This window comes from Ipomoea triloba, chromosome 11, assembly GCF_003576645.1.
Source record: "Ipomoea triloba cultivar NCNSP0323 chromosome 11, ASM357664v1".
In the NCBI taxonomy this organism is placed as follows: Eukaryota; Viridiplantae; Streptophyta; class Magnoliopsida; order Solanales; family Convolvulaceae; genus Ipomoea; species Ipomoea triloba.
Window position 1 is genome coordinate 6341745 of NC_044926.1, and position 13518 is coordinate 6355262.

A 13518-nucleotide genomic window follows, 5' to 3' on the forward strand; every position below is an offset into this window, starting at 1 on the left:
CAACAAAGCAATGGATTCTTCCATTTTTTCAGTATCTTCATCTGAGTTGGTGTCTTGTTTTGATTGAAGGGCTATTCCTTTGCCATTTGGCTTTTTGTTTTGCAGCATCTCAAGCTCATATGTTTTAAGGTTTCCCATTAGATCACTTAACTTGCAGGTATTGAGATCTTTGCTTTCTTGAATAGCTGTTACTTTCATCATAAATCTTTCTGGTAATGATCGCAATACCTTTTTTACTAACCTGTTTTCAGGAATGGGTTCCCCTAAGTTATAGGCTTCCCCAGCAATTTCTAGTATTCTTCCATTAAATTGTGTGATATCTTCTTCTTCCTCCATCTTCAGATTTTCAAACTGAGTTTGGACCATTTGTAGTTTTGATTGTTTGACTGTTGAATTTCCTTCATGATGATCACACAATATATCCCATGCTGTTTTTGCTACATTTGTGGCAGCGATTAGTTTGAATGTTTCTTCACTCACGGCTCCGTAGATGGCATTCATAGCTTTTGAGTTATAGTCGAACTCTTTGAGTTCTTCTTCGCTCCAATCAGCACGACCTTTTGCTTTGTTATTGTCATCAAGGGGATGTTTCCATTCGTTTTCAACATCCCTCCATACTCTTTCTCCTTGTGCTAATATGTAGATTTTCATTCTAGCTTTCCAATAAGAATAGTTTGTACCACTTAGGGCTGGTGGCCTGTTGTTTGATAGTCCTTCTCTGGGAAACTCCATTAGGATCCTGCTAATAACTTAAGCAGTTTGGCTCTGATACCAATTGAAAAATGTAATGCGCAGCACACAGAGATGTTAAAACAATAGTTGTAACACAAGAGACTTGATAACGCAGTTTGGGAAAAACCCTATTCTGCAAGGCACTTCTCAGTCTTGAGAATTTGCCTAAATCCACTAAAAGCTCAATATTCAAAGTACATAGTTTTGGGACCAGAAATTACACAATAGATTGATCTTCTCCTATCTAATCTATTGTAACCTAAACACATGTACTACTTTCTAGGGGAATTTAGAATCCTCTCAAACTCTCTTATGCCTCACAATATTAGCTAGGGAATTCGTGAATGGTGTAATGGTGAGAGGTCCTTTAAATAGCCAACTAATCAGAACCAAAACAGTATTGGTGTTATTCCTAGTTTGTTTGGGATTTGATTTCTAATCTTGGTGTACTCCTTTTCCTGACTTGAATTGGATCTCTTTTTGCCAAACAATTGTGATCAACCTTTTGATTCAACAGAGGGGAACTAGAAAAAGCCGGTGGGGCGGAAGGCTCATCCACAGGCTTCTTGCCCTTATCGCCAGGACCCTCAGTAGGTAGAGGGGGAGGGGCCGTCGAACGGGCAGTATGCGATCGTGTGAGACGGCGAAACCGCTCCCGCAGGATGTCATGTCGAGAGGCTATCCCAGACGGTATGGCACCAAAAGAACTAATAGGGGCGGAGGGACCTACCGCGTCAAAAAATGGGACCCCCGAACCAGAAGCACCTGAAAAAAAAAATCAGGAGTGAAAGAACATTAACCAAAGAACGGCTTCTCAAAGCAAAGAAGAAAGCACAGACCAGTATCCGCAGCGCCCGTAGGTAACAGCCCAGCATTCTCTAAAGCTTCCAGTTCGATACAGGCAATCACCTGCACTTGCTGGGATGAACAATTGAATTGTGATTAACCGTAAAACTGAATGATAATACAAGAGTCCTATAAGAGCTAAACACTCCTATTCCCTAGCTAATACAGTATGACTAGGTATANTGAAGTTTTTTGTCAACAAAGCAATGGATTCTTCCATTTTTTCAGTATCTTCATCTGAGTTGGTGTCTTGTTTTGATTGAAGGGCTATTCCTTTGCCATTTGGCTTTTTGTTTTGCAGCATCTCAAGCTCATATGTTTTAAGGTTTCCCATTAGATCACTTAACTTGCAGGTATTGAGATCTTTGCTTTCTTGAATAGCTGTTACTTTCATCATAAATCTTTCTGGTAATGATCGCAATACCTTTTTTACTAACCTGTTTTCAGGAATGGGTTCCCCTAAGTTATAGGCTTCCCCAGCAATTTCTAGTATTCTTCCATTAAATTGTGTGATATCTTCTTCTTCCTCCATCTTCAGATTTTCAAACTGAGTTTGGACCATTTGTAGTTTTGATTGTTTGACTGTTGAATTTCCTTCATGATGATCACACAATATATCCCATGCTGTTTTTGCTACATTTGTGGCAGCGATTAGTTTGAATGTTTCTTCACTCACGGCTCCGTAGATGGCATTCATAGCTTTTGAGTTATAGTCGAACTCTTTGAGTTCTTCTTCGCTCCAATCAGCACGACCTTTTGCTTTGTTATTGTCATCAAGGGGATGTTTCCATTCGTTTTCAACATCCCTCCATACTCTTTCTCCTTGTGCTAATATGTAGATTTTCATTCTAGCTTTCCAATAAGAATAGTTTGTACCACTTAGGGCTGGTGGCCTGTTGTTTGATAGTCCTTCTCTGGGAAACTCCATTAGGATCCTGCTAATAACTTAAGCAGTTTGGCTCTGATACCAATTGAAAAATGTAATGCGCAGCACACAGAGATGTTAAAACAATAGTTGTAACACAAGAGACTTGATAACGCAGTTTGGGAAAAACCCTATTCTGCAAGGCACTTCTCAGTCTTGAGAATTTGCCTAAATCCACTAAAAGCTCAATATTCAAAGTACATAGTTTTGGGACCAGAAATTACACAATAGATTGATCTTCTCCTATCTAATCTATTGTAACCTAAACACATGTACTACTTTCTAGGGGAATTTAGAATCCTCTCAAACTCTCTTATGCCTCACAATATTAGCTAGGGAATTCGTGAATGGTGTAATGGTGAGAGGTCCTTTAAATAGCCAACTAATCAGAACCAAAACAGTATTGGTGTTATTCCTAGTTTGTTTGGGATTTGATTTCTAATCTTGGTGTACTCCTTTTCCTGACTTGAATTGGATCTCTTTTTGCCAAACAATTGTGATCAACCTTTTGATTCAACAGAGGGGAACTAGAAAAAGCCGGTGGGGCGGAAGGCTCATCCACAGGCTTCTTGCCCTTATCGCCAGGACCCTCAGTAGGTAGAGGGGGAGGGGCCGTCGAACGGGCAGTATGCGATCGTGTGAGACGGCGAAACCGCTCCCGCAGGATGTCATGTCGAGAGGCTATCCCAGACGGTATGGCACCAAAAGAACTAATAGGGGCGGAGGGACCTACCGCGTCAAAAAATGGGACCCCCGAACCAGAAGCACCTGAAAAAAAAAATCAGGAGTGAAAGAACATTAACCAAAGAACGGCTTCTCAAAGCAAAGAAGAAAGCACAGACCAGTATCCGCAGCGCCCGTAGGTAACAGCCCAGCATTCTCTAAAGCTTCCAGTTCGATACAGGCAATCACCTGCACTTGCTGGGATGAACAATTGAATTGTGATTAACCGTAAAACTGAATGATAATACAAGAGTCCTATAAGAGCTAAACACTCCTATTCCCTAGCTAATACAGTATGACTAGGTATACATTTGACTGAGCATAAAATACAAATAATAATAAAGATGGAAATAATAATATGGTTAATACTCCCCCTCAAGCGCAAGGTGGTGCAGACCCAACGTTGAGCTTGTCTCGAAGTACCTGAAATCGCTGAGCCGGTATTGGTTTCGTGAAAATATTAGCAATCTGATCCCGTGTCGACACAAAGTTAACCACCAAGTCACCGGAAGCCACTTTATCTCGAACAAAATGGTATTCAATCTCTACATGCTTGGTTCGCGCATGAAAAACAGGATTCGCTGCTAAGTACGTAGCCCCAAGATTATCGCACCAAAGTGTGGACGGTGTGTCGGAGTGGAGACCCAACTCTCGCAGCAAGGAGACTAACCAAGTAACTTCGGCAGAGACATCAGCGAGAGCTTTGTATTCAGCTTCCATTGATGACCGAGCAACTGTGCGTTGCTTCCTCGAAACCCAGGACACAAGATTCTTCCCAACAAAAACTGCATAGCCACTGGTGGATTTTCTGTCTATAGGACAGCCGACCCAGTCCGAGTCTGAGTAGGCATGAATCTCGGAGGTTGGAGATGGCTGTATACGCAACCCTAAATCCTGTGTGCCTTTTATATACCGGAGAACCCTCTTCAACATAGCCCAATGATCAACAGTCGGCGAGTGCATAAACTGACAAAGCCTATTGACGGCATATGATAGTTCTGGCCGTGTGATGGTGAGATACTGCAGAGCCCCAACTATCTGGCGATATTGAGTCGGGTTGTCAAAGGGGTCCGGCGATGGAGATGCGGATTGAGTCATGGATGCCGGTGTTGCTAGTGGTTTGCAATCAGACATGCCTGCACGGGATAGTATATCTGTAATGTACCGCTTCTGAGATAGGAGAAACCCTTTATCTTCGCCAATAGTCTCAATACCCAAGAAAAAATTCGGAGTGCCCAGATCTCTAATCTTGAAGGTAGTGGAGAGCCGGTGTAGCAAAGTGTCAATCAGAGGCGAGTCATTGCCAAGTATAATGATGTCGTCAACGTAAACTAGGAGAAAGACACGAGAAGCAGCCACGGAGTAGTGAAACAACGATACATCAGTCTTGGAAGGAGAAAACCCGGTGGTAATCAAAAAATCATGTAACCTTTTAAACCATGCCCTGGGAGCTTGTTTCAAGCCGTATAACGAGCGTTGCAAGTGACAGACATGATCAGGGTGCAGCGGATCCTCATAACCAGGTGGTTGTTTCATATAAACTGTTTCTGCCAGATTCCCATTCAAAAACGCATTGTGGACATCTAGTTGACGCAGAGTCCATGAGTTAGAAACAGCAAGTGAAAACAGCAGCCGAACAGTTGTAGGTTTTACCACAGGACTAAAAGTATCGAAAAAATCTTCTCCCGCAACTTGATTAAACCCTTTCGCTACCAACCGTGCTTTAAACCGTTCCACCGAGCCATCGGCTTTGCGTTTGGTGCGGAATACCCATTTGCAACCAATTATATTCATGGAAGGAGTCGGTGGTACAAGATTCCAGGTGTGATTGTGAAGCAAAGCGTTGAACTCTTGGTCCATGGCATCACGCCATTGCGAGTGACCAACGGCTTGGGAGTAACACGATGGGTCCGTGGTGGTGTGCAGGGCATAGAACTGTTCCCCTGTGCCTTTGGTTTTGCGCCGGGTTCGCATAACATGGCCGCCCTGTTGAGCAGGCCCTTAATCAGGCTGAGTGCTTGACGTTGCGGTTTGAGACACAGTGTCAGTTATAGGTGGTTGTGGTATGGGGAGCGGATCAGGTTCCCGAACCAAAGGTGGCGCCACATCTAAAGGGAGAGATTGAGGTGGCACAACAACTGGGCCGACCCCGTATGGCGGATCAATTTGAGACACCATGGTATTACCCTGTGCAGTCTGCAAGGAAAAAGGGAAAACACCCTCGTCAAACCGCACATGTCGGCAAATAAAGACATTACCTGTGTTTAGGTCCAGACATCGGTATCTCCTAAATGAAATTGGGTAACCTAAGAAAACACAGGGTGAGGACCTGTATTCGACTTTGTGACGGTTATAGGGCCGGAGATATGGAAAACAGCGACAACCAAAGACCCGTAAGAAGGTATATGGCGGATGAGAGTGATGAACACGGTAGTATGGTGATTCAAAATTTAAAACAGACGAGGGTAGACAGTTAATGAGATAGGTGGCAGCCTCAAAGGCATAATCCCAATACTGAAACGGAGTTGAACTCTCGGCTAGTAGGGCTAGGCCGGTTTCGACAACATGTCTATTCCGCCGTTCAACCCGGCCGTTTTGTTCATGAGTATAGGCACACGATTGACGGTGTATGATGCCTAGGGACTCGAAGACTGTATGGAGTCGGCGGTACTCGCCTCCTAAATCTGATTGGATGGCTTTGATAGAACGCGAAAATTGCCGTTCTACCATCACCCGGAAAGCATCAAAAACTTTATAAATATCTGATTTTAGCCGTAACGGATAAAACCAGCAAAAACGGGTACAATCATCTACGAATAAAATGAAATAACGACATCCCGTAGTTGAACTAATGGGTGACGGACCCCATATATCTGTATAGATTAAATCTAATACATTATTACTACTTTTTGAAACCCTATCTAAGGTGAACCGAGCTGACTTGCCCATTTGACACGAAGTGCAAACTTGAGACGAACTGGGTTTATTTGGTAGAACCGGGCAGTCTTGAAGAACACGGGCGAGAGCCTGACTATGCGGGTGGCCTAATCTTTGATGCCAAACAGCAGAAGATGCTCTAGCAGACAGGAACGCAGAATGACTACGAGGGATCAGAAGTTTGTATAAGCCGCCCGCTGTGGACCCTTTAAGCAGAATTGCCTGTGTTTTGCAATCCTTCACAAGAAACAAATCCTTGTGAAATTCAAAAAAGACGTCATTATCACGAGTAAATTGATACACAGATAAGAGAGGTAAAGAAAGTTTCGGAACACATAAAACATTAGACAATTTTAGAGTTTGTGAGTGGGAATGGATAACCGAATGACCAACACGGGTAACGCCCAAACCTGTTCCGTTGCCAACCTTCAGGACATCACCGCCCGAATATGCAGTGGAATGATCTAACATGTGATCATCTGGGGTAGCATGCGAGGTTGCGCCGGTGTCGGGATACCAGGCATCGGCTGCTGTCGTCGTTGAACCATCGTCGGTGTACACGACGTTGGCTTGGGAATCCTGCCGATCGGAGTAACGCCAGAAGCAGGTGACGGCGGTATGGCCGTGCGAACGACAGATTTGGCAGCGCGGTGTTCCTGCTCTGCCACGCCCCTGACCAGCACCGTTGCGTCCACGACCGCCGCGACCTCGGCCATTCGACTGGTGACGGCCACCATTGCCACCCCGACCTCGACCAGCGTAAAACGCCTGGGTTCCCGGAGGCACCGTCGTCGCATCTGCAGGCAGCAACTCGTCGGAGTGAATAAACTCCTGCGCTTGGAGGTGATCGGCGAGTTGCGGCAATGTAACTGGTGCGCCGCTGATGGTGAGAGACGACGCCATCGCCCTGTATTCCGGCCGCAGCCCGCGCAAAGCGTAGAGGATCTGTTCCTCCGACGATAACGGGCGACCGGCTAGTGACAAGGCTTCCACGATCATCTGCGCCTTCCCCAGATACTCAGCCGGAGAGGAATTCGCTTGACGCAGCGTCTGGAACTGACCGAGCAATCCGAGACAGCGGGATCGCGAGGAGGAGGCCAGCGCCGACGTGATGGAGGTCCAAACGTCCTGCGCCGTTTCACGGCCGACGGCCAAGTACATTACTTCATCGATGAGCGATGAAATAATGAGGCTAAGGATTGAGGCATCTTGCTGAACCCACGCATTGTAGGCGGGGTTTGGTGTCGGCGGCGTTGAAGCAGAGGAACCTGCCGGCGGTGGAGATCCGATAGTGGCCGGCGGGCACGGGGTACTGCCATCCAAGAAGCCGAGCAGATTTTGGCCTTTAAGAAAGGGAACAATCTGCGTCCTCCAGTATAGATAATTACGCGAATTGAGCTTAATGGATATGTGGTGGTTGGCGGTGGTGAGGACGGCGGGTGTAGGCTGTGAAGAAGTTGCCGGCGGTGAAAGGGTGGTGGTTACCGCTCGGTCGTTGTTGGTGGGTTGGTGAGCCATTGGTTACGGTGATAGGAGAAATTAACGCCTAACACTACTGATACCAGATGAACAATTGAATTGTGATTAACCGTAAAACTGAATGATAATACAAGAGTCCTATAAGAGCTAAACACTCCTATTCCCTAGCTAATACAGTATGACTAGGTATACATTTGACTGAGCATAAAATACAAATAATAATAAAGATGGAAATAATAATATGGTTAATAGCTGGGCTAACACCCCGGTCGGCGCAGGCGGCCAATCAAGCTTAAAGTAGTAAGTGGGCCAGAAATAGGAAAATCAAATGCACCCTCAACAGGACGAACAAAAACAATGCGCTCCTTCCAGCGCTTGAAAGATTTGTTAATACCCTCAAAACGCAATCCCTCACGCGGAACGATTTGGATGGACCCAGGCGAACAAGACCCCACCGCGGCAACATAAAAAAGCTGCGTGAAAAGAGAAGACCCCACCGCGGCAACATAAAAAAGCTGCGTGAAAAGAGAAAGGGTCGGCGGAATGCTCTAAAAAAGCTGCGTGAAAAGAGAAAGGGTCGGCGGAATGCTCAAAGAGTCACACAAAGAAAGAAAAGTCGCCACAAAGCGAAACGAATTCGGAGATAACTGACCAGGCACCAGATTAAAATATCTACAAACCTCATTAAACAAAGGAGACAGAGGTACCCGAAACCCATACTTGACGGCCAAAAGGGACAATGCTACATAACCGCTCGAAGGGGGATCAAAGACAGGTCGTGAAGTATCCAGAATAACCTCGGCAGATGGACCCAACATAAGACGAACTAAACTAACATCAGACTCTTTTAGTATTGAGGGATGAGTGGGGAAGAACTCTACGTTCTCAAATTCACCAGGGCCTCGGGCCAAAGGCGAAACGGAAGGAGAGTCCGGGCCAGGGGATGTAGGAAGATGAGAAGAAAATCCAGAAGGATTCGCGAACAACTGATGAACAAAACCCCCGAAAACGGTAGACGATTCATCAGCAGGAGGAGAGTAAGCCTCGAAGTCAGACGACTCCTCCGCCTCAGTAGAATCAGAGTGAGAAGGGGAAGAAATTACCACCCTAGGCATTTACACTAACCTGGTGTCGGACCGACTAAATGAGGGCAAGGATGAAACCAACAGACTAGAAATCTGAAAACAACAAGTATAAGCAAGTAAGTAAGTAAAAAAAACAAAAAAAAAAAAACAAAAAACAAAAAACGTCAGCCCTTGGCTGACTGCCCACATGGGCAGTCAGTCGAGGCTAACTGCCTCGCGTGAGGCAGTCAGGCTGACTGCCCCGCATAAGGAGGCAGTCAGCAGTCAGCCGCTGACTGCCTCGGGGATGACGTTCCTTTCATCTCTTCCCCCTTGTTGGCATCATTAACTCCAAGGATAGTATCGACTTTGTTGCTCAGACGATTGATGCAGACCTGCAACTCCTTAAGTGTCCACTCGAACTCACATACAAGAGACGCTGTCGCATTTTAGTTTCTAGAAACAGTCTCAAGTTTCGAGCAGGATAAGTCAAGACGTTCCTTAATAAAGGCATGTTTAGCAACCAAATTGCACTGTATGGTCGTAAATTCAGTTACCGACTCCTTCAGAGAACCATGAGACATAAGATTTTCAGAGAATGCATTATCAATCTTCTTTTCAAGAGCTGTGATCCTTTCGTTAGTGTTGGATTTAGAGGATTTCTTTTTCTGCCTTCGGACATCCTTCTTGATTTTGGTGATAGACTCATTTAGGGATTTGAAATGTGCTTCGTGAGTCCTTGCCAACACCTATATAGCTTTTAACAGAGAAGTGAAAGCAGAAGAGGTATCAAGGATTACCTCAGAAGAATCCGAGCTCTTGGATGCATCAGCAGATGGACCATGACTGTCCTTAGAAGGTGCTTCCATGTTTTCACCTTGAATTAAGACGGGTTCTTTGCCCTCTGCATGATTTATGTCTTCGATTGGTGAGGCTAAGTTTTCGGGACTTGCACTTTTGGATGCTTCCAGGTTTCCATCCGAAGTGTAGTATGGAAGAACTTCTACCTCAACATCAACTAAGTTAAGATCAGATGTAATCATTTCTTCATCAATAATCTGTAATCCATCATGATTCGCACCTCGAGATGCTTCCATTGTTTCATCTCGGGCTGAACTAGGACTTAGCAGAATTTGTGCTTCCATGGATTCGGTGGGAGCAGACTTCGGCTCATCAGTATGATGGTGATCAGGTTCATCATTTGCACGAGTTGTCTGAACTCCTGTGTTAGAAGGATTTTCGATTCGAGAAGGAGGTACATGACCTCTAGAAGGATCATCGTTGTCATCATCATCATTGTTATCATCCTTTTTATCTCGACATCCTTGATTCTGATTAGAATCCGAATCCTCAGCATCATCTTCATTTTGTTGACGACTCGGCCCAACATCTGGTCGAAGATCTCTTATCTCCGTTTGTGCTCGAGAGATGTTGTGAATTTTGGCAATCTGCATGTCTTCTATCATAAGGCGTTCCCGAGGAGATCGGTAGCCAACATTCATATCTACAGGTTTGCCAAACCGAGTTGTTTTTCCTTGGAGTTTTTTAGCAAAAACTCTCTCAATTTCATCGGGCCGTGGGGCGTTAAAAACCGATCTTGTGCCCATCCAATCCAATGCCCATTCTTCTTCTTCTTCGGCCATTTCGCTAATCGTACTAGCTATAACCTGCAGACTTGACATCCGCCATTCTTTCCAATTATACATACGAGCAAGTTCTCGTCTCAGTATCTCTTCGTGAGAACATTCAGCTATCAAAGCTTCGGCAGGAGGCATCTCAGCTTCAGATTCATCATATGCTAACTGTTGGGCCAAAGCTGCATCGGCATTAATTTGTTGAGCAATGTGATTAGGATGAATAACAAGTTGTTGATTGGATTCAGGAATATTGGATTCGATTGTTATAGATGGGATCTCCTTAATCCGAATAGTTGACACACGTGGCCATTGCAAGCAGAGATGTCGATTGACATAGTCAAGAGCAATCATTACTTGGGCTATGGAAGGGTTCATGTGCTCTGTGATTTGTCGTCGAACAGTTGCAGACATTGGTCGATAAGACTGATCACAGACTTCAGCATCATCTCCTTCAGATTCTTCTTCTATCATGGTTGAATCTGAACCTGAACCATTTCTTTCTTGTGGCAGGGTGATAACCGGCTGTCGTGTTCTGGGCGAGGGAGAAATTGGACTTTCAGGCTCAGCAATCAAAGGCTCGGGAGATGGCACTTGTTCTGAAATGGGTAAAGTAGAGATAGATTCAGTTTGAGTGGATTTTGTCGTCATTTGCCTAATAAGAGGCGTGTGATCTTCCTCATCACTATCTTCCCTGGAAAGATCAAGAGGGGGAGGAAGAACTCGGTGACTATCTTCGAATGGAGCTTCCCTCGGTTCCTCTTCTGCTGGTAAGACAGCAGTTGACTGAATTTCAGGTTCCACTTCAACTTCGACATCTTGATCAGTTCTTTGCTTCTTTTTCGGCCTTTTAAGTTGTTTTGCTTTCCTCTTTTTGGTTGCTTTTCTTGATACCTTTGCCTCCTCCTCATGTGAGGATTTGGCTTCTTTTTCCTCAGACTCATCACCTTCTGACTCTTCGGTGATGTCTTTCTTTTGTGATATCTTAGAACGCTTATGCTTCTTTAATTTCTTCTTTTGGGCAGCTTCCTGATTTCCTGCCTTGCGCTTTTTAGAGGTCTTTTCTGGCTCATCCTCTGATGAGGGTTCGGTGCGTTTCGAGGATTCAGCATGTTTGGAGGCTTTCGGTTTTGAGGGCTTGGGTTGTATCTTTGGGTGGTGTGTAGAGCCTTCCGAACCATGGCCTTTTGCCATCTCAGATTCCCCCTGTCCAACTGAACTTTTGGACGATTTGGAGTTGGACTTCTTCTTTTCCTTTTTCAAGGCAGCTTCCAGTTCATCTGCCTTTCTCTTGAGGTAATTAGGTGGCTTTGAGGTCATGTGATAGTGGGTTTGGTGTGATACAGTTCCTGCGCGCAACTTCACTTTCTTGTCTTTCAGAATAGCAATGATCATAAATCCAAAGACAAGAACCTTAGTAATCCATCTTGACGTAGGATTAACACCCGTTTGAACGTTGTCTATCAGAAAGTCAAAAATTACCCTTGACCAATCAACAGGGTAATTTTCCAGGAGGGCACACAACATACGCATCTTTTTNGTGTAAACAGACTGGTTTAATTGTGATCTTTTACGGGCTAGAATCACAAGAACAAATTATGTTTGCAGGGGCCGTATTCAACAACGTACGTTCCGAATCTGTTCAACAACTCAATCAGAGTATTATGCAACGCAAATACCTCCGAAGGCTTTAATCCCCGGAAAGACGTCTCGTTACCGGAAATCAACCTCAAGACCGGCGAGATCTTCGGACTCCTCGGCGGGCCCTCCCCCTCCAGGCGCTCCATCCTGGCCTTCTTCGCCGGAGGTCTACACGGACACATTAGGCACCTTCTCCTAGACCGTTGGAAAGGCAAAGACGAAGACATCCTAGTGTACGAAAAGCTCCCCGGCGGCGGCCCTTCCTACGAGTCGATGCTGAAAAATAGCCGGTACTGTTTATGTCCGAGCGGGTACGAAGTGGCCAGCCCGAGAATCGTGGAGGCGATCTATGCGGAATGCGTTCCGGTGTTGATTTCGGACGGGTACGTGCCCCCTTTCAGCGATGTTCTGAACTGGAAAGCGTTCTCGGTGACGGTGGAGGTTAAAGATATTGAGAACTTGAAGACGATTCTGATGGGGATTTCTCAGAGACAGTATCTGAGGATGCACAGGAGAGTTAAACAGGTGCAGAGGCACTTCGTGATCAACGGACCTCCCAAGAGATTTGATCTGTTTCACATGATTGTTCACTCGATCTGGCTCAGGAGATTGAATGTTCGAGTTCACGATAGATGAACTTTTGATTATTTCAATTCTACTCCCATTTTCGATTACCTGTTCCCTAGTTTCTTTGCCTAGATTTTCATTTCTTCAAGAACAAATTGGAGAATTTCTAGGGTAAATGAAAATGCAATGTTTGTTCAAACTTTTTAACACCGATGCAATCATAGATTAGACTTCCTCACTGCCACAACTGTATCGTAAGAAAATTAAAAATTGCAATGAAACATCATATAAAGAAGAATCAGAAATGATTTGGAGTAGTTGAACCTTCAGATATGAGAATCATCATCAGGTCCCGAAGGCGAAGCTGCTGAAGCTCCCAATAGCAAAGCAAAAAGAGAGAGAGAGAGAGAAAGAGAGATAGAGATATATATATATATATATATATATATATATATATATATATATATATATATATATATGTAGTGAGAGATGGTGGATCGGGTGTATCGGGTTATTTTAAGAAGTGGGTCATATTTATGTGTAAGAGACAAAAACCCTTAAATGCCCTTTAATGAAGGGGCAAAAATGGCATAAAGTCGTATTTGAGATTTGGACTGATAAGGGTAGTTTCTCACGAAGTGAAATAACTATTTAATGAGGTGAGAGAAACGCACTCATTTTGCTATCACGTCTTGATGACCCGTCCTTTCATGTCAGGCAGTTCAAAGAAGTTGGAGCGTATTTCTCGGCATGTACTTGGAATAGGGTACTAACACGTGTATTCACACGATCCCACGTTTTCATGTTGAACGGTCATTAGAGGTTATGTCCAAGAATCTTATTCAACAAGATACATTTGCAACCCTTCGATCATGAGTAGTGTATACGAATAGTTGAGGATTGAGGATTCGGTATCTTAATCCTTCGGTTAGTAAGAGTTCGATCGTCATATATGCTTTGAGCTTTAGCA

General features: G+C 44.6%; 2 protein-coding genes across 2 annotated transcripts; one reads left to right on the forward strand and one right to left on the reverse strand.

The window, feature by feature from the left end:
• Nucleotides 1–8757: 8757 nt before the first annotated feature.
• LOC115995832 (titin-like) lies at nucleotides 8758–11660 on the reverse strand. Its single transcript, XM_031234982.1, has 3 exons — nucleotides 9507–11660; nucleotides 9264–9455; nucleotides 8758–8820 (listed from the first exon to the last, which is right to left on the reverse strand). Exons 1-3 carry the CDS (start codon nucleotides 11658–11660, stop codon nucleotides 8758–8760), a joined length of 2409 nt encoding a protein of 802 aa, XP_031090842.1.
• Nucleotides 11661–11727: 67 nt separating this feature from the next.
• LOC115995833 (probable glycosyltransferase At5g03795) lies at nucleotides 11728–12747 on the forward strand. Its single transcript, XM_031234984.1, has 2 exons — nucleotides 11728–11772; nucleotides 11922–12747. The coding sequence occupies exons 1-2, from the start codon at nucleotides 11728–11730 to the stop codon at nucleotides 12615–12617; spliced, it is 741 nt and encodes a 246-aa protein (XP_031090844.1). The 3' UTR covers nucleotides 12618–12747.
• Nucleotides 12748–13518: the final 771 nt, after the last annotated feature.